Genomic DNA, 21,713 nt, shown 5'->3' on the forward strand with positions numbered 1-21,713 from the left:
ATCCCAACTCCAGGTTGAGCTGTTGTTCAGCATCTTAGCTGTAGAGGGCAGTGTCACTGGCCCTCATATGTGGGATCCGAACCAGGGCCCTCTGGGGTCCCAAGCCAGCTCTTAACCATCGTGCCACTCGGCCGGCCCAACAATCTTTTGAATGGCAATAAGAAAAAGAAATTCCAGAGACTTAATTTAATAAAGATAGTTAAAACATTTGGGGAAATTGGAAAAACACCAGAAGAGAAGTCAAAATATGACAGTGGCAGAAGAAAAATAATTTTTATCTTCTTAATGAAGAAGTAAAATCTCTACTTACTGGAACCTAACAAGTCCATTCCTACATTAATCAGAGACTTTATACTTAAGGAAAAATGTAGAACATTTAGTCCTAGCAGAGAATACTTGGCAGGCTAAACCATCAGTCTGATCTGGGAATTCCCATGTGTTTCCTTATTTGTGTTTAAAAACTTGGAGTGTCTTGAAAATCAGCTGTGTTGCCCACACCTACAGTTCAGAAGGACAGCCCTGAGTATAGCTGTATTCTCAGTCATCCAAGAAATATTCCTTCATGCTTAATATAACCCTCTTAGAATGGTGCGAACATCCAATGTTATACTTTAGGTAGAACTTTCAATCATGGTGATGCTGGAGGTTCCTGGGGATGTTCAGAAGCAGATCACTCAAAAAATGGTTATTGAACCATATTTTTGGTGCCAGGAACAGTGCTGTTAAGGATAAAGAATAAAGAACTGTTCCTGCTCTCAGGAAGTTCACAGTCTAACCAAAGATACTTGCTGACTGGGTGTTTTTATGAAATGTACCACCAATATTAACTATGCTGAAGAGGCAAATGGAGCTGCTCTCAATAAGTTTCCCCAAGTGAATATTTGTATTTGTTTTTCAATGTCTTTGAGGTATCATGAATATGAATTAATTTCCCAATGATGGTGTACTGACTATATTCTATATGCTCCTCCCAGGTCCACTTTCTACCCTTCTCCACCCTGCCCTGCCCTGGAAGCTGACCTATGCCCTCTCTGGTTTTTGGGTTCAGCCTGTGAGGGGTGTGGCAGGAGAGGAAGTGTGAGGGGAAGCTCCGGTTGAGTGTTTATTTCTCCAGCTCCATCTCTGCCACACCTTTCTACAAACGCCCGTAGGGAATCCTCTCCAAACACTGACCACCCTTCAGGCCTGAGGGTGGAATGGTTCCCATTTTGGTTTCTTAATTCCATAACTGATGATTTGGCTTTTACAACCACTTATTTTATTTTTTTAAGATAAAGACAGGTAGTAGGTATAGAGGGTTTTCCGGCTATTGGTTCACCAGCTGGGGAGGGCAACACGGCCAGATCTTCAGTCTGAAGAGATCACAAGGCAATTAGAAACATTAACCGCATCCCCTAGGATGGAAATACTTGCTATGTAAATAAGAAACTGGCCTTAGAGTGAACATGTCAGGAGCGTCTGCTCAGAAGCTAGATGAGTCAGAATAGAAAACACAGCTCCTGATTCACAACTCCATTGCTTTAATCGCTAAACACCACTCAGTTTAAGCTAAAGAGATATAATGGTGCATTTGACATATGCCTTCACATCAAGATTAGATAGGAGCCCTGAAAGTCTAATGTTGAACCTTTCTTACCTTCTGCCAAGGATGTCACTCAAAATCTCCCCTCAGTTCCTCTTCTGACTGATTACGAAATTCAAAGCCATTGTACTGCAGCCCAACACTCTCCCCAGGTGAACTCTGCTTTACAAGAAACACCTGTGTGTAAATAACCCAGTAATAATTCAAGTTGTGTTCTAAATGCACCATGGGGATCTCACAATTGAAAAAGGAACACTGAAATAAATGCTTTTGTAGGCAGATTACCTCTTTTGTAATGTAAACAACATAAGCATAGACAAAGCTTCCAATGTACCTAAGTTTAGATTTTTACATATTGGCTTTCATTAAAGCAGAACATATCTGTAAGTGAAAATATTTTAAGCCTCAGCCCTTTGCACATCATAATGGTTTTTAAAAATCTCATTACAATAAAACCCATTAGTTTGAATAATTAGATACAAAAGAAATGTTTTCTGCAAGCATTAAAATTTCTGATTTTAATAGGAAAAAACCCCACAACTGAATGCCTTGTTTTTAAGCTTCTATTTCAATCTTATTTTAAAATGGCAAACAGTATAATAATGATGGCATCATGTAGAAAGTACACTGCAAAGTGAGGGAGTGACTGGGGACACGTGGCCAGTGCCTAAGTTTAGGACAATAGAGGCAGATACAAAGGTACAGGGTCTCACTGTCTCATACCTTGGGGAACAGTACCAGCTAAGTTGTCAACATGTATTTCAATCTTTACACCTACACAGGTGTTACCATCCTTAGTTCTACAAAGAGATCAAAGCTTGGAAACGTTAAGTAAGTTGTCTAATGTCACACAGGTTCTAAGCAGGGGTCAGAATTCAAACTCACATTTCTGCATCTCAAATAAGTGCCCTTAACACCTCTCTGCCTACTATTAGGTTGAAACTGAAATTGTCAATAATTGTACTTTTTGGACCGACAAAGATGGAATTTCATGTGGTTTAACTAAAACCTCTCTACCATACAGAAATCAAAGGAAGAAAAAGTAAAGATGACCCCAGGTGGGTGACCCGAGTCTATTTTGTGGGGCAGAAAGATCCCAGATCACTGGGTTTCTCTCCTCCAGTCCTGTGTGTTTTATGTCCCTCCCACCCACTTTTAAATGTGCTCTCTCCATCCTCCTTTTGATTCAAGAATCTTTATAAGGCACCATATGCCCATCAGGATCTGTGCCAAGTGCTGGAGACACCAACATGAGTACAAGTTCATCCTTGACCTTGAGCAGTCTACAGTCTTACCCTTAAAGGAAAAGATATAAATTGCATGCACAGAAAATCATTTCAAGGATGCATCCAACTGTCTCTGTACATGTGGGTATGGCCGTGCTGACCTAACACACCACCTCAAAGAAGAGGTGAGAGGAGGGCAGCTGGGCCACCCTGCGTCTCCTTTAGGACCTCCTGATTTGCAGTCTCCTCACCCTGGCAGGGAAAGAGAGGCATGTGGAGGGAAGACATCCAAAGCCTAGAATCTTTGCAAAATGGGATGTTTGTTGCGCATTCCTCATCTCATTTGTCACTCTGAAAGACTCATCATTTCACAGCTCATGTGAAGCCACATCTCACTGCAGCTTATTTTTTGGAGGTTGAAGCCCCACAGTCTGGCTTGTATCCCCTAAACTGTATTTAATTTTTGCAAAACCCCAGCAAATGAAATAATATGGGAAAAGCTGGAAGTTAGTGAGAATTAGCTTACATAGCCATCTAGTCATGTGTTCACTATGGAGAGTTTACTAAAGTGAGCTGATATTTCATGTTTAAAACAAACTAACCAGTTAACTCAGTTATTTCTTCTAGAATATTGCCTCACAAAACAGTGGGCAGCATATTTCTGCCCAGTACAGATGATTTCACACATGCATCATAGCCTTGAATTGCTTTTCTTCAGAATACAGTCTTTTCAGATGTTTTAGAGCAAACATTAAATTTAGTCAGTTATTGTGTTTAGTTCAGAGCAGAAAACAAATTCAACCTTGAACATTGTGAGGGAATTTTTTGTTTGTTTAATGGAGAGAAATCCTTCACTTATGGCTGGCCCTTAGTACTAATAAACAAAGTCTCATTTACCCTGAACATTGAGGTGGGATGTCATGGTGTTGGTAATTATTAATGACAACTAATGGCTGGTAGTTATTGGTGACATTTGTGAGAGCGGGATTAAAATAATAATTACAATAATATGAGGTCTCATGAACAAACAGTAATTGCAATAATGATTGCTATTAAAATAATGAGTGAGAAAACGCTTTTAGGTTGTTAAATCAATAAGGATAACGGAAGCGTGTGTGTGTGTGTGTGTGTGTGTGTGTGTGTGTGTGTGTATTCATATATATATGATTGTGGAAGGTTGCCAGGTAAAAAATAATTGTCACTCGAGATTGAAGGCTTACTATGTGCCAGGAACTGTGCCCAGACATAACATACATTGTCTCTAATTCACAACAGCTCTGTGAGTAGATATTATTGGTAGCATGATCATCTTCGTTATGCTAATGAGGAAACAGACATTTAGAACAGTTACCCAATTTGACAGTGGTACTTTGACAGCTGATAAATGGAATAAAGGAAATTTAAATCTGGTCTAGCTAACACTAAAGTCCATGCACTTAACCAGTATTCTATGGTTACTGAAAATCAACAGATATTTTCTGTTACCTAGGACAACCATGATACCTGCTGAATTGCCAGTTCCCCCAAGGATGTGGGTCTGACACAAGTCATCTTAGACCCGAGAGTCTCAGCTGTCATTACGGCCTGTCCACAGAGCAGCCTGGTAAAGACCCCATAGAAAGCAGCCTGCAGAATGGCCCAGTGGAGCAACAGTGTTTCTATAAAGAGGGGGGACTTGGTTTACTCCTCTGGGGTGGGGATAAAGCCTCATAATAATATGCCTTCTTGGGGTTTTTTGATCAGAGTTGTGGCTTGAGCTATCTCTGGACTCTCTCGCGATGGCAAGTGGCAAATTGCCCTCCAGCGACCATGACTTGTACACTCAGAAGTGGCTATGTGTTTGCACACATTTGTGTCACCTTAAGAACGTGAGTGGGGCTGCAACTTCATCATGAATACATCCATTAAAAACCAAAATTCTGAATCCTTTGGAGATTTGTTTTAATAGCGGCTCTCCTAGCTTCTATTGGGTTGTCGGAAAAGTCATGATGTATCTTGTCTATGATTTTCAAAGGTCATTTATTTATATAAAGAACAAAGATCAATCAATGATATGTTGCCCGTTTTGTTCAATAGCCTTTTGCCATCTTTCAGTGAGCTTCATAATTCCTCATTCATAGAAGGACCTGTCTTTATCAGCGAAAAACTGAACAAGGTGCTGATTTACAGCCTCATCTAACTTAAACGTTATACCACGCAAGGAGTTTTGAAGAGAGTGAAACAAGCGGAAGTCTGATGGCACAAGGTCAGGCGAGTATGGTGGGTGTGGCAACACATCCCATCCAAGCTCCAGTAATTTTTGACAGGTGATCAAACGTGTGTGGTCTCGCGTTGTCACGATGAAACACAACTCCTTTACAATTAACAAGCTCTGGACATTTCTGGATGATGGATTCATTCAAACTGTCCAACTGCCGACAGTACACATTTGAATTGATTGTTTGATTCCTTGGTAGGAGCTCAAAAAACACAACACCTTTAAAATCCCACCACAATGAGAGCATAACCTTCCTCTGATGAATGTCTGCTTTTGATGTCATTTGAAGCGAATCATCACGTCAGGACCAAGACCATTTGCAAACCACATTGTTGTAAACAATTCACTTCTCATCACCAGTTATCAGTCGCTTCAAAAAAGGATCGTTTTCCTCACGTTTAGTGAGCATATCGCAGATGATTATACACGCCATCAAATGAACTTCTTTGAGTTCATGAGGAACCCAAATATTGAGCTTGCTTACATATCCCAGCTTCTTCAGGTGGTCGTGAATGCTTGAATGATGGATGTTCAATGTTTCTGCAATCTCTCATGTTGTGTAACGTGGGTTTGACTCGATCAATGCCTTTATTTTGTCGTCATCAACCTTGGTGGGCCTCCCTGACCGAGGAGCGTCATTGAGATCAAAATCACCAGCACGGAATTTCGAGAACCATCGTTGGCACTGATGTTCTTGTAGAGCATTGTCACCATAAACTTTACACAACTTTTCACAAACTTGACGTACATTCTTCCCTTTACAGAAGTAAAACAGTAAAATAAGGCGAAATGCACAGTTTGGTATTCCATCTTCAGCTTGTTGTAAAATCTCCAAAACTCAACCAAATTGCTCGATTTTTTTTTAGAATGAAGCTAGAACTGTCAGCTGTCAAATGACATACCAATAACATGGATGCGAATGACTCTAGTACTTCCAAAAATGAACTAGCACCATCTGTTGCAAAAATGTGTCATGACTTTTCCGACAACACAATATATTTGAAAGATGTAAGTCATTTTTGTTTCTTACTTGACAATGGGATAATAGGATTATTGGTTAATGTTTTATCTAACCAGGAGTATATATCAACAAAGGTTATCCATTTTGCAATGGATCATAACAAAATCACAAACAGTTTACCATAAGCCTGGGTGAACGTGATTTAGGCCTTGATGGCCCCGCAGGCACAGGATTTTGCATGGTGCTCAGAATCATCATTAAGAGCACTACTTGTCACTGTGCAGGAAAAACATGGCCATTCGAGCAGTGTCCATGGGCTTTCGGATAAATGGGCATTCACTACTGACTTCAAAAAATGACCCATGGGAACTAATAATAGCTGGAAATGGCTTAAAATGCACGTTAATGCAGAAGAAACATAAACCTTTTTTACTAAGGGCACAACAGTGCACCTGTTTCCCTCATGAAAAATATGATTACATTCCATTGCAAATGGGCCCAAGTAGGAGTGACATATACGTACTTCTGGGTCCATCCATTATTGGTTGTGCAGCCTATCTGGTCTGGTGGAGTCGCACACTTGCAGGGTGGAGTTGGAGTTCTTTTTCTTAGTGTTATTTCCACACCAAAGCAAGGAGGATAATCAAAATGTCTCTTGGCTGGAAGCTGTGGTGAGCCATAAGGAAAAGGGGTTCTCTGGGACTAGGACACACTGCTTTGCAGAGTGAATTGACTCAGCCCAATGGGAGAGCACACCTCCCTCCCCTGAGTAAAGATGAGCACAGCTCGGGTAAGTACATGTACGATTCTGAGCAGTCATGCGACGTTACAGTTAACTTCCTGAATTGTAGTCCAGCGTGCTCTGGTTTCAAACACACAGCTTACATTAAAAATTAAACAGTTGTGAAAGACACTGAATGATCAACATTATGAAATTTGCAATTTTCCCACTCTTTGCATCCTGGGTTAAATTTTCTAAGTTAATATTTCATGAGTGCTCTTTCGGTCAGGTTTGCGCACAAGTTGAAATAAAAACAGTGCTTGAGCGGAACCGTGTCAAAACACTGGCGGCACTCAGGAGCATGGAAACGACTCATCCTGTGGACTTGCTGTTTTGTGAGGGCAGAGTGGCCTCACATGATGATAAGAACCTTGCAGATACACAGTGTTTTCTGGAAAAACACCTTTAGTCATTTGCTCTACTCTGTCACCTTTGAGGCAGGCAGGGCAGGGATTATGTTTATGGTAAGAGTAGTGTGATAAAAAGAAAGGAAATAATAAGTTTCATAAAACCATTAAACTCAATTATAACCAGGGTGCCCCAACCCCCAGGGAAGAAACACACTGCAATGCTCAATCGATAAAACAATAGGTTACGTTTGGTTAACGTAGTTATTAACAAGTCTCCTACCTATAACGACTTCTGAGATTTTACCATTCCTCCTCTTATTCATCATCAGTAGGAACATTTTCATCAAAACTAGGCATTTGGTGCTTAAGAGTTCTCCTGACACTGCTTCTTACTCACCAAATAGAGTCATAATCCTTACTATGTAACTGTAAAATCCTGTACACAATAACCAATTGCTTCCCCAAAGAGGATTGTGACTTCAGATGAAGAATAAGCTGCTGAAGGAAATTAACTCTCGAAAAATGGAAGTCCTGCTTCCATGCACTTGGAGGCCAAAAAAGAAAAATCCAGAAGCTACCACACAAATGCCAAAGCATCCTTTATTCTGTCTGTAGAATGTCAGGGCCAGACAGGTTACTGACAAGGTGACTCTGCCCACTTACTCAGAGCTCACAGCGGGAGGATAGGTGGGACTCTGGAATCATTCAGCCCCTTTCAGCAAACTTGCCTGAGAAGCCACGGTTCTTTAAGACCTTCTTAATTCCCTGACTTAAATGATACCCAAACCATTTCACTTATTTTCCCCCTTAGATTTTTACGCACTAGCTGAATCCTAAAAGATTTTTTTGCATTTTGCACTTGAAGAAAGTGGGGGTGGGGTGGGAGGGGGTGGAATCTCACAGATAAAAGGAAGCCAGCACGTATCATTAAGTTTAGAAAAAAAAAAAAAATCCCACAGACGCACATTCTGAAATGTGGTTTGTGCATTCCCATGATCTACAAATTTGCCCTCAAGGTCAAATTAGCAATGATCATGAAAGCAGATCCGCAAGAGCATCAAAATACCACAGCAAGCCAGGCAAATCCTCCATTTCAACCTGTGCTTGGTCTTTTATGGGGGCACCAGCCAGCACAGGGTGGACAGCTGTGTGAAAGGGCTTGGTAACCAGGGTCGCATCTCTGAGTTCCGGCCACACTAACGGATACGCTTGAGCAAGTCACTTCACCTCTCCAAGTCCAGCCTTCCTCATCTGGCCGGGGAGGCGTGGGAAAATACCAGCTCCTTCCTACTTAAGGGGTTGTTTTCAGAGCCAATGGATGTGAATGCACTTTGTAAACAGTATGCCTAATGTCCTTGCACAAAACGAGTTAACCAGCTTTCTGCAGGAGGGGAGCTATGAAGAATGCTCCCCAGAGCTTCCCATGCCCGCTCCATGGACTTCCAGTCCAGTGCCCCTCCACTGCACGATCATCAATACATGGTTCAAGTCCTTTATAGCCATCATTTCACTTGAGGTAAACATCCTGGGTGGCGTTCCCAGAAGCAGAGCCTGAGATGGAGATGCCTGTGTAAGCGATTATGGAGGGAGCACTCAGGAGAGAAACCCGTGAGGAAGGCAGAGCCACAGCATGAGGCAGGAGAGGCCGTGAAGCAAAGACATGGGATCAGTTGAAGCCCCGGCTCAGCCAGATCCCACATGCTCTGAAGTATGGCAGATAGTGTCAGGAAAGGGGCTGGCCTTCTGTAACCTTTATCAGCCAGTCATTGGCTGTGGGCCACACACACCCCTTTCTACTGCAAAGAGTGGGGGTAGGATGGGGGTACCATAACCTTCCAGGCATTTCCAGGTTATGTGGCTCTGCTGGCAGACAACAAATTCTCCAAAGGGGAAGCTCTGAGCTTTTGGCAGCCAACCCTCACAGCAGGCAGGGAATGCACATAGTGGCCTGGTGTGGGTCACCACCAGCATTCACTACAGATGGGAAACTAAGGTGCAGGCGGGTGAGGAACTTGTTGGCTTCAGGGCCTTGACTTCTGCCCAGAACCCTCCTCTCCTCTTCTTCACTGGCCAATTCTTGTTGATCATGTAAATTTCAAATATCACTCCTTCAAGGAAACCATCCTTCCCCACCCCAGATTAGGCTGGTCCCCCTGGACACTCTCATAGCACCTTGGGCCTGTCCATGGAGGCACTTACCAAAATTACAATTTAAATATTGTTTTTGCAATCATTTATTTGGTATCTGTCTTCCCCAGTAGACTGAAAACTGTTTGAGGGCAGGGACCACATATGTCTCATTTGCTACTAGAACCTGTTATATAGCTCAGGCCTGGCACATAGTAGGTGTTCAATAAACAGTTGTTGAATGAGCAATAGAACACAGCTAGTCAGTGACGCTGCACCCTCTACAGCTAAGATGCTGAACAACAGCTCGACCTGGAGCTGGGCTGCCTTGAGTCGCCGGCGACCGTGTAGGCCGCAGTGGGGCTGCAGGGGGCTGCCATAAGCTACTGAGAGTGGCCGGTAGCCAGTGTGAATGGTGGCCATCCAATGCCAGGCAACCGATCTGCCTCAGCCGGGAAGAGCACAATGATCACAATACCAACACGGGCCAGTGAAGCGACGTCCTCCACAACTAGACTGAAGAACAAAAATGACAGCAACTTGTCTGTTCCCCTTCCCTGATTGTCCAACGCTGTTCCCCTCCCCCAATTCCCCAATAAAATCTTCAAAAAAAAAAAAAAGAACACAGCTAATAAGAGAGTTTACAATTAGGTCTCTCTGTCTCGAAACCACATTCTTTTTCCACTCTGCCTTCAACCATGCAAAACCCTTGTTTATTTATATTTGATGTCTGTACAAACTTTTGAAAACTCAGTCTCAGATATCAGTTTCCTGCTATATTTATATTTACACTTATGCTATACCTCCTGCCAATAATGAACCTGTGAGAGAAAGTAGCATGTTGGTTCTTTATCTTAAAACTACCTTTTTCAGGGTTCAGGGATGTGCTCCTTTGTCCAGTTGTGCAAGTTTCAGAGAGCCAGGCTGTCTCCTCCTCTCCCTCTGTCCCCTTCATCATATAAACCCTTTGATTACATCTTGCTCAGTCTTTGTGCTTCCAGGTGAAAGAGTTCCAATCATTTTAGCTTCTCCTCCTACCAAAATCACATTTCCTTGATCCTTTTAGTTCTCCTCCTCTGGACATTTTCCAGCTCTTTATTGCTTTCTTGAGGAGAAATCCAACTTTAACTCGGCTCTAGATAAGCAATCCCTTTCATGATCCCTCACTGATTCTCTAGTTAACACTGGGAGGGTGGCAGTTATTTTAGATCCCACAGTCTCTCCTGTAGCCCCACATCCACCCCACCCATCAAGCTCAGTGGTTAACCTCTCGCTTTCCGCTTGCCAAGAAGATCAGATCATCCTACGGAACCCTCAGCCTTTCTTCCGTTCCCAAGGGAAGAACTGGCTCTCCTTTCAAAATCCCATTCTTTCTCCTACTGATACAAGCACAAAGCACAAGTGAACAATAAGAAAACAATGGAGCTGACCCTTGGACTCCAGATGCAAGTTTTCCATCATCCGCATTCAAGGTTAAAAAAAAAAAATCGTATTCGAAAAAGGTCTGTTAAGAGGCTAACCAAAATATTTCAAGTTTATTTAAAATGATGTCATGTTAGCAAAATATTTTACAATACCATCTTTTTCATCTTTATCCTTTATTTTTAATTTCAATTTTTATGTATAGTGTGTAATGTATGTAACATGTAGCCTAGCAATATATGTACATAATTTAGTAATAATAATAAATAGTGGCAAAAAGGTTTCTTGTTGACAAGGCTGTGTGACGAAAAATGTTTGAAGACCATTGATCTAGACAGTGCCACTAAAACCAACCTAGTTATAGGCTCATGGCCCAGCAATTTGGTATCAATGTCCCAGTGTCACTCTAAACCAAATAAATTCAAAACGGAATACTTCATTTCCCTGCCAAGAGAAATCATTTTTGATGGTCCACTTTCCCCCTTTGATACTCTTGGATTCTGAGTTCAAGGCTTTTAAGAGAGCTTGGACTTTGCCTCCTTCCAGACCATTCCCCTCGATATCCACTCATTCTTCAGGCTTCTTCCTCCTTCATCTCTCTCCATTCCTTTGCTTTTCGCCTGCCATTCCTTTCCTCTAGCCTTTCCTACATCCTCTCCTCAATTATCATAATTTCCTAACAGTTCTCCTTCCCTCCAAGCTCCTTCTCCAATCTTGTATGCGCTTTGCTACCCCATTCTGTCCCTCCCCCAACGCGAATCCCAAAAGCACAATAGTATGTCTCTCATTATCCTTGAGTTTGAAGATTCTTGCAAATCTTCAAGACTTGCAAGACCTTCTATAATCTGAGCCCGCCCTGTGATTGATTTACTCAGTTAAAAAATATTGATTAAGCATTTCCTTCATTCCAGGCACTGCGTGGGTGACTAGATGTACATCAATGAACAATAGAACAATAACAACAGTCTATTAAGTGCCTACTATGTGACAGACTCTGTGCTGGTCAACAAGATAATGTCTTCTCACAAGGACTTTTAAGCCTATGCTACAAGGGCATTCATGCTTTCTACCAAGTAGTGTATCTGACTTTTCCCCCATTTAAATCCTTCAGCCAAATCCTTGATTTTTTACAAACAGGCTAGGTTCATTTCCTAGTTCTCTCCAGGCTCCGTCATCCCATACTCCTTCCACCCCATGTGGATCCTTCAGCCTCTCCCCCACCGTATCTGTCCATCACTGAAGACACTACTGCTCATTTCCCATGACCTTTGTGAAGTGCTCCCTGACTGCCAACCCTTACTCATTTCTTCCCTCTAAAGTCCTATACCAGTCTTGGGACTGTACCACGTACTGTCCCATTCTATTAGTTGAGCATTATATGCACATGTAGGGCCCTGCTACCTAGTCCGGAAGCCTCATACTGTATGCTTTTGTTGCTGTGGTTACTTGTCCCACCACACTGCATCTTCCATTGTAGGTGCTCCTTGAATGTTATTCAGTTCCATGAAGATTGATGCAGTGGTCTCGTTAGGGCAGGGGATTATGGAAGTCTTTTTTTCCAATACATTTTTCACATTCTCTATAATGTGGCTATATTACTTTTATAATGAAAAAATTGCAAATAAAAACAAATAAAATACTTCTTCAATTCAATTTAATTGAAATCCAGAAATAATTGTTCTCATTAGGTAGCTAGACCTTGGCAGTACTAGAGCTAATTTAGACCAGCTTGGAAAAACTCAAAAGTGGTTATTAGCATACACCAGTTCCTTCAAATATAAACTGTTCCTTCTCAATGACAGGCCAGATTTTCTGGGGCACAGCTAATTTTGCCCTAGTTCTAGATTTCCTAGAACACCCTCCAGGGTCAGGCCAGGAGTGGCTGTCAGAAGCGCATAATATTAGAGTTTGCCTATAGGCTGTTAAGCCTATAAAAACATATATTCATATAGGCTTCTAGCAGTTGTCAAATGGACCTTAAAGGATTTTTGCTTTCAGTGTATCCTAATTGTGGATTGGGAAAATGAAAAACAAACAACAACAACAAACAAACAAAAAAACCAAATTACCAGCAATAGTTGGCGTAGGAGCCCTGCTGTTTTGTCCTATTGCCATGAAAACAGAGGCGTGATTTGCATTGGATGATGGATATCCTTGGTTTAACGGGATATAGTTTTAAAGTAACAGAAGGGGTGGGGGTGCGGTAGGTGCACCTCCTTTAAAATTAACAACTAGTCTGAATTCTGCAGCTGAGCCAGCCAGGTTAGGGTGACACAGAAATAAATAGGATCCCTGCAGAGCAAATACACACTTTTCCTCAACCACCAATTCCCTTCACCTCCTGCCTCTCCGAGTGACTAATTGAGCAGTGAGTTTTATTGCTCTGATCATTTATGTCATATCTTTTTATGTCTCTCTCACTTAACTCTCCCTGGTCCATGAAGGGCGGTTTTGATGTCTAGCCCTGTTGAAATTTACTGGACTCGTTCAACGGACCACGTATCTGGAGGATTAAACTGCCGGGGCCTTTCCCCACCTTGGTTCTGCTGAAAAGAAAAACACATTTTCACCCCACCTTTTTTGATAAAGAAAGCCCAGAGCATCCAGCTGTCTTTGCATGTAGATAATTAAGCAGGATAGACAGAAAAGCTTAGAGGACTGAAGTTTCTGCTCAAAAGTCCTTTGCTGTAAGATCATATCATGGGAGTGTGAAAGGTTAGGAATTGAAAATGTCTGGATCATACAAACTAAGCACCCCGAATGCTTTATTTCTCAGAAGAGGCACGATGATCATATTTGGGAGGGAAGGTGTCCCAAATGATAAATGTTCCTTCTGTTCTAGCTCCCACCTCTTCTTACTCCTACAGAAGAGAAAATGTTAGCAGACCTTCGAGGTGCCACACTGTAAACACCTCTCTGCAGTCAGTTCCAATTGCACAATGAACTACGGTTAGAACAAGATAATGTGGGGAAATTGGGTGTCCGAGGACTGCAGGTTTCAGCATTTTCCTCAGTGCTATCTGAGCAAGAGGGCTTCCAGGGAGCAGAGAGGCCTCCAAGCGTGAATCCAATTCAGGATAAACAAGGCAAGCTGCCAATGGCCTTCCCTTTCCCCAGCATGGTTACATAAGCACCTTCCCGCTTTTTCAAAAATTAGAGACTCTATTGATTTAGTGTTCACCATGCCTCACTGTGATTTATGACCCAGAAAATGTCTGACAGCATTCAGGTTGCTTTGTGAGGTTCCAGGCCAAAAACACAAAGAAGAAATATAGAAGGAACTTTCCTCGCTTGCAGATAAGCCTCTAAAAAAAAATCTCAACCCTGTCTTTAAATTCACCTCTGCTTTGCTTATGGCCTCCTTTCTATAAATCATGGGAGAAATTAAACTTCAAATGTGACCACTTTCTCTGCAAATGTTTATCTTTTTGGAACTGAAATACCACGACAGCTGCCTTGTTCTGTTTTCTGATGGTGGCTTCAACTCTTTCCATCCTTCTGGTAGAGATATTTAAGTTTTTGAGTACTGCTGCTTATTTCAAACTACATTTATTGGACATCTGCTTTATGCCAGCACCATCATATATTTATGAAACTAACAAAGATGAATGCGTGAAAACTTACAGTCCTTCTTTCAAAGAGCTGGTAGTAAATTAGGTATAGAGCAGAAACGGGTTGCTGTCCAGCAGACTTCATGCAACCCTTCTTCAGTGTTGGACGTCATTGGGAGGTAGCTGCACATCCAGGAATGGCAATTCCTAACTTCCTTGCACCTAGGTGGAGCCATGTGACTATTCCTAGTTCTAAATGTGAGGAGAAGTGTTGGATGTCTTCCAGCCCTGGCTCATAAATCCCCCCCTTCCCGCCACGCACATGCATATGTTCACTTTTTCATACTTTCTTCCTCTACTGTCTGACAGACTAAAGATGAGCTTCGGGGCAACCTGGGAAACCATGTACTAAAACTGGCAAAGCTTCCATCGGCCTGGGTCCCTGAATGACTGTGTGGATGAAGGACACCTGCTGACTTATTCACCTGCCCTATGTGATTACATCAACAGGAAGTATATATTCTACAGTATCTGAGCCAGTATATATTTTTTAGCTCTATTAATTATAGCAGCTAGCTTACCCTTACTAATAATGTAAGGGAAGACATAAATGTATTCAAATAATAATAATACAACATGGTGAACTGGAGTGGGAAGAGGCACGAAAGTGGCCATGGCTCAAAATTGGAACAATTTTGCAGTGAAAGCCCTGTGCCAGGAGCAGCATCTTAATGTTAGAGGGGAATAATGGATCAGGACATTAAAATAGAGCAAAGGAATGTTTCTCTTAAGTTCAAAATTATGTTTCTCAATGTGTTAAGAAGTATTAGAAGTCAAATAATTTGGAATAACCAGATTAAACAAAGCTTTACAGATTTCTTCCTCTCAGAAGTTCCCAGAGACTTTAATATTCCTCTATGTACTGGATGAAAGCTGCTTAAAACCTTCCAGTAACTGCCTGTTCTAATCAGAATACATGCCAAAGTCTTTACCACGGCCTACAAGACCTTACATGACTCATCTCTGCCTTTTCTCTGACCTTACCTCACACCATGATCCCGGAGAGCTCAGGCACTCAAGGACTTGTTCATTACTGTATCCCCAGCACGGAAGCAATCGTTTTTGAATGCAGTTCCTAAACTTTCTTAATCAAGAAATTCTCATTTGAAGAGCATCTAGGGACTTAGTATTCTGTGGAACACATTTTGGAAAATGCGGGTTTAAAGGAAGTTCTAAATCTTTTCCATAAGGACTCAGAGATACATGCAAATATAGAGAATTATAGTTCATCTTGTCAGGCACTGGGGATAATGTAATGCCCTGTGCTGCTCCGTGGAAAACTCTGGGAGCAACCTAACAAACAGATTCATAAAGCAAATGGAAAATAGAGGCCTAGGCTCTCCATGACTTCATTGCTTCTCTCCTCAACTGCCAAGATATTGATGATGAGTGCTTTTACTAGGTCAAAGGACCCCCACTGGGCTTAGTGGTCAAGTGTCAACAACACTTAGCTAATTTAATCTCTAGTAGTAACTCATCAGAGATCTGACCTGCCATTTGGTTTTGAAACAATTTAGTTATTATCAGTGGCTTTGCTATGGTAACATCGGGTACGTTCCGCTTTGGTAAACCCTCGCTTCCCTCTTCCACCTTACACAGCTTTTTCCAGCACTCCACACTAGACATGGACCACTTTCCCCATGTGTCAACCTGCAGGGAGTTTGGCATTTGCTGGGAAGTCAAGTGAGTTTCATCATCATCCTTATCATCATCGAGCATGTGCTGCTTACCTCCTCTGAGGCTCTGCATGCTACACATCTCTGCATAGCAACCCCTCACGAGGCAGGCATCTTAAGGTCAAAGAAATGAGGGAACAAAGCAGTTAATCATGTGCAACTCCCATCTGTTAATAAACAGTGTAAATGGGACAGAATTCATCATTTGCTTTTGGAGACACAAAGGTTAAGTGCTTTGTCCCACCCTACAAATCAAAACACTGTCCAAGTCCAGAATGGAAGTGGAAGAATTGACAGGGCCCTTTTCAATTCGCCAGCACCTCCTCTTTGCACAGCAGTGTTCGTTGCCTTCCTCCATGGAGAAAGTCAGCAATGGCAGTTAAAGGAAAGCTTAAAGCACCCAGAGCAATTGATGGATGCTTGAAGTAAAACTATGAGCGTCCAAGTAGAAATGTTCAGTCAACAGATTCCAATCTTCTCCACATTGAAAGGCAAGTTTGATTTGCTAAATTTCACCCCATCCAGACTATAAAAGAAATGAGTGCCATTTAAAGAAAGGGTTTCAAAATTCTCCAATCACATCGTCTCATTTACTTCTCATTTCCAGGCTTGTTAAATAAGGCAGAATGCCATCTCATCACATCTGAAAGTGGTTTGGGCAAGATCTAAAGAAAAATATTTCCTGGACATTATTCTTTATATGACTTGTTCTTAAAGTGCCAAGGGGCAGAAATAAATATAAAAAAAACCCCAGAATGTATCAGTTGGCAGTCAGCCCCCTTTTCTACCCATAGCTTTCTTGTCAGTTTCATACTATATATATGGTATAGGGGTTGTCCTAAGGGATATAGTCTGGGTCAATGGGCCATACATGCAAGAACCTTAGGTCTCCGAGATCAGAAAGAGACTCCCTACTCATCCCAGACTTTGGTTTTCAAACTTCTGACTTGGGACGAATGTCTCATTTGACTCCTTTTACCTGATAAGGCCTCTTCTTAACTAGATCACTACTCTATGTTTTCCAAGTCAAAGCAATTGCTACAGGCATGAATCCATGATGCTGCTGAGGACAAGGCTTGAGCCTCAGATGAATACATTAGCTTCCCTCTGTGTCATGGGCACGGAGTGCACCATCTTGGAATCGCGTTGTTTCAGAGAGGACGGAGTGAGCAAGCGTGGGTGAACCAGAAGAAAGTAACTTTCCTCCAAAGGCTGCTTCTCTTTAAGATCAAGTCCAAATCCTCTAGTATAGTTGAAAAGACACACTATGAGCTATCCTTGGTCCATATTTCTAGTTTCATCATGCATCACTCTCTCATATGAACCCTGGGCTCCAGCCTTGCTGAGGTGCTTGCAGTTGCGAGGACTGCCTCATGCATTTTCCTTCCCCTCTGACTTGTACACATTATGTTTGTAGTTGCTGGGAACTCCTCAAGGAAGTACAAGCATCTTTGCCTTTGGGAAGTATGTGCCAGGCAGAGTTAAGGGCTGCCACTTTCATCCATCCATGGTACCATGAAATAACATACTTCTTTATAGCAATATCCTACTTTATAAAATCTCACATGTTTCTCTTCCACTAAGTTGGGAGCTCCTGGAGGGAAGCTAGACTTGGCGCAATACAGGTGCTCAACCGATGTTTGCTAAATGGAGGATGTGATGATTAGAAATACAATCTAAGTGCACTTCCTGATGACAGTGGGATGGAAGTCTTGTCTTTCCTGCATAATTTTACCCTTGGGCCTTAGACGTTTATGCTATAGATCCTTCAACTGTGAGTTTGAGAGTCTAATGACTCTTAGGAATGACATAGATATAGTCTTGTACATTTAGTAAAGAAAAACAGCTGTTAAAAATGCCTGTAGAAAAGTATTTCAAATTATATTTGCCTACAGTATCATATTAGTAAAATCATGCCTCCTATTAGTGAGATTCCATTTTATTTCAGTCCATCAATGAGAAGTCCCGGCCAAGGGATTCACCAAGAAAAGAATGGTAAAGTAATATGATACTACTACATTTGAGTTTTCTAAAAAAGTGCAAATATGTAGGAAAGAATGTTCCTAGATGTGTTATTGCGTGATTTATAATACTCTCAGTCCTGAGAAGCAAATTAAAGTCTAGCAGATGGTTCTCTGAAGCCCTGTAACGCTGTTTGTCTGTAACTATAGTTACATGTTCTAAGAGTCAGAAACATCTTCGTGAATTGCTATTGAATTGTAGAGCTTCTCCAAGGTGCGAAAAGGTTTCTGCACCCAGAAATGTTGGCCAGAAAAGGATGTGTGACTCTGAGGCGGCTAACCCCTCTATCTCATTTCCTGGTAAATATTTTCCCAGCTGCCTGAAACTCACCTTCCCAGGCAGCTCTTGTCTTAAGGAACAAGCCACATAAGTAGTCGTGGTCCCATTTGATGGATGAGGCTTGATGTGGAGGAACCGATCCCCCTAGAACGTAAATTCCACCAGGAGAGAGGTTTTTGTAGGTTTTGTTCACAGAAGGATCCCAGGCCCTGGAATACTGTGGGCACACAATAGGCATTCAATAACTGCTTGTTGAATGAATACATGAATAAAAGATTCTGATAGTCTGACCTCTTAGGGTGCCTCTGTGTGACCGTTGTGCTCCTGTGTGTTCCCCAAGCACTGAGAAGTTCTTGTCAGGAGGATGGGGTCATTATACTCCTGAGTTCTAAAGAGTGCCAGGTCTGTTGCTCTCTGCCCACCCATTGCTCACCCTGGTTCCTGCCCAGATTCTCACTCAAGTTTCATTCCCCTGATGGTCATCTACTCTTTTTAGCCCCCTGAGAAAACTGTTTGTTTCTCTATGGCTGGAGATAGTTGCTGTTTACCTTGCATAGCCATTGAACTTCCATATTACACAATCTGGCCTCCTCTATGGGTGTAATGATAGGTTCTGGCCCTTCTTCAAAGCCCCACCTCCCTGTGAGTAAATAACCATCCTGTTCACTGAACCCAGAGAAAAGATAAATTTTGAGAGAAATGATAAGCCCCCTGATGCCCTGGCACTGAAGCAAATGAGGTCATCTGAGAGAATTATGGAGGCATCTATAATTGGAGACTTGAGTTATATTTGTATACCTGTTGGTATTTTTTTTTTATTATTGTTATTCAGGCCTCCTTGCTTGAGACATAAAATCCCAAACCCCCAAAGACTCAACTTCGCCCTTTCAATGGTGCTTTTCAGACAAGACCCTTTAGAGATTACCAAGGGTCATTTTAATCAGAATGAAAGACATCTCTTACTACGATGGCTTTGCTGACAAATAATTAAGATGAATTACTAGCATATACTTGTCCCAGCTGCCTCATTGGTGTCCATTTGGAGTAAGCATATGAAGCTCATAGTTCATGCCTCTGCTCTTTAAAAGCAATTTATAACCTAACTCACCATCCTAACTACCTGAGAAGATTTTAATCCTAAACCTGTCACTGCTCATTATTTTCACAGGATCCTGACAGTTCTACATTAAAACAGTTTATAAGTAAAAGTTAACAAGGCCTAGAGAGAGTGATTTATGTTTCAGCATATGAAACAGTCAACATACTTCCCCTGGCCAAAGATAGCCCAGAGCTCTCTGTGGGCTGAAAGAAGGAAATTATCTCAGTAAGATGAATGGCTTGTGCCTTTGGGCAGGTGGCTGATGTGTGGTCCTGGGCCCGAGGCCCAGGTGTCAGGCAAAGCTTATGAATGTAAGGAACAAAATGCACTGCACCACCACCACCACCATTTCTCTCTGGCATGATGCGCCCCCGCCCCCAGTACGGCACTTCGCAGGTATTGGGCAGTATGAAGGGAGTATAAGCTTTTATCGTTATAAAACATTGATGACTCAGAAATTATCCTTGATTCATCAAAGCCAATAATGAGGTATCACAAAACTGACCTGTTTGCTACTGACTAATATGGATGTCGAGTCAGAGGAGCAGGAGGCGTATTTATGAAATACCACCGACCCCCAAAAAAGACCACTTAGGGGAGGTATAGCAGCTGATGCTTTTTGTCAACCCTGGCTTCCTTCTCCAATGTACTGATTAATACACCTTCTAAGAAGCTGTCCTTTTTGTAAAAGCACACCTCAGTCCCTTGTCTAAGATCAAGGTGTTAGCAGATTTGGTTTCTTCCGAAGCCCCTTTCCTTGGGTTGCACATGGCCACCTTCTCACTGTGTTTACCCGGTCTTCCCTCTCTGCACACACATCCCTGGTGTATCCAAATTTCCTGTTCATATAAGGACACTGGTCAGATTGGATCAGGGCACACATTAACAGCCTCATTTTTAACAGAATCACTTCTTCAAAGGCCCTATCTCCAAATAAAGGCACATTTTGAGGTCCTGGAGGTCAGGGCTTCAACCTGTGAATTTGTGGGAGCAGGAGGAAGGTGGAGGGTAGAAGGTGGAGGGACACAATTCAGCCCACAACTCCAGTCAATTTCAAAAGCACTCCAGCTGAAAATACCTTCAGAGGAAGTATATCGAGGTTTTTCTAACTCTTGATATGGCAAAGGTAATCCCATTTTGAAGAATAAAGGGCAACCCGTCTTGCCAAAGGAAACAGAAATGCCATCTTAAGGAAGCTATCAAAGCACTTTACAGACAGCACAGCAAACCAAACTCCTCCCGAAGATATTAGTTGTTTTTCCTTCCTTTGATGCATCATTGATCGAATCTCTCTTTTTCCTTTTTAAAGAAGAAGGGGGCTTGCCCTTTCTTGCTTCATCCAAGTATACCATCAGAGTGACATCCTCTCTTTTCCACAACTGCATTCCATTTTTGGGTACCCAACTTTCTAAATGTGAACAGAAACTAATTTAGAGTGCTCGCCTGAAGCTGGTATGGTAGGTATTTCTCCATCCATTATTTCAAGTCATAATAAGCGGGTGTGATTGGAGCTGCTCCCAAGATAAGCAGGCCATAATATTTTCACTGTCACCATGATCACAGACTAAGATAAGAGGCCAACGTGCTATTTTTACTCCCTATTTTTTACTCCTGGTGTTAAATACAAGGAGAACAAGTGAAAAACAAACTGCCTCAGCCCCTGCAGCAGAATACAAAACGTCCAACCTCTTTCTTTTTTTTTCAATCTGGCCGCGATGTTCCTCAAGGATGACATGGATACTATTGAGGGGATTCGGTGCCGACGAGATGCCTCTTAATTGTGTTTGTAGCCCAGAGCAGAAAGCATGCCCATTCGAGATACTTGTTGTATCATTTTTAAATCAAGGCCATCTTTTTCTCAGTGGTAAACGTGAAATGTTTTTAAAGGCCAGACTTAGCATAAAATCTATTGGTTGCCATGGATACCACTTACCACACAGGACTGCGCTCTGTGTTCAACTGTGTGATTTTCTCTATTCAAAGGTTCAGCATTGTCAAAAAAACAAATTACTTTTTCTGTTGTTTATCTCAAAGTTCATTATGGGTAAGGCGATAAATAAGAAGATATTCACGTACAAAGGGGAGCGACATGGGGGAGTCACTTGGGCGCTATGACTTAAAATTCTGTGTTTTATAATAATTATAGCCTAATTGGCTATTGTTAGGAAATAAAATGCATTTTGATCTTTTTTTGTGTATGTGAATATAAAGTAAAGCGGGTACTTGGAAGTCAACTCCCAACAAAATTACATGGTAATAGGGCTTTCCACACCCACACAGCACTTAGTAAGGAAGCTCTGAAAAAGAGAGATTTAGCTCT

At 42.0% G+C, this 21,713-nt stretch overlaps 1 protein-coding gene across 6 annotated transcripts in view; it reads right to left on the reverse strand.

Moving 5' to 3' along the window:
* The window catches only part of LOC109381996 (uncharacterized), a 213,148-nt gene that overhangs the window by 52,824 nt on the left and 138,611 nt on the right, over positions 1-21,713 (reverse strand). For 5 of the 6 annotated variants that reach the window (XR_002123858.1, XR_002123857.1, XM_019641153.1 and 2 more), the window contains one exon: positions 1,637-1,759. The exons of the other annotated variant lie outside the window; for it this stretch is intronic. Coding sequence is in view for 3 of the 5 variants with exons in the window: in XM_019641153.1 (XP_019496698.1) it covers positions 1,652-1,759 (108 nt within the window). In the remaining 2 variants the exon portion in view is untranslated. The remainder of the gene's footprint in view (positions 1-1,636; positions 1,760-21,713) is intronic. 6 annotated transcript variants of the gene reach the window in all.

The sequence above is a fragment of the Hipposideros armiger genome, unplaced genomic scaffold (assembly GCF_001890085.2).
Source record: "Hipposideros armiger isolate ML-2016 unplaced genomic scaffold, ASM189008v1 scaffold_58, whole genome shotgun sequence".
Classification (NCBI taxonomy): domain Eukaryota; kingdom Metazoa; phylum Chordata; class Mammalia; order Chiroptera; family Hipposideridae; genus Hipposideros; species Hipposideros armiger.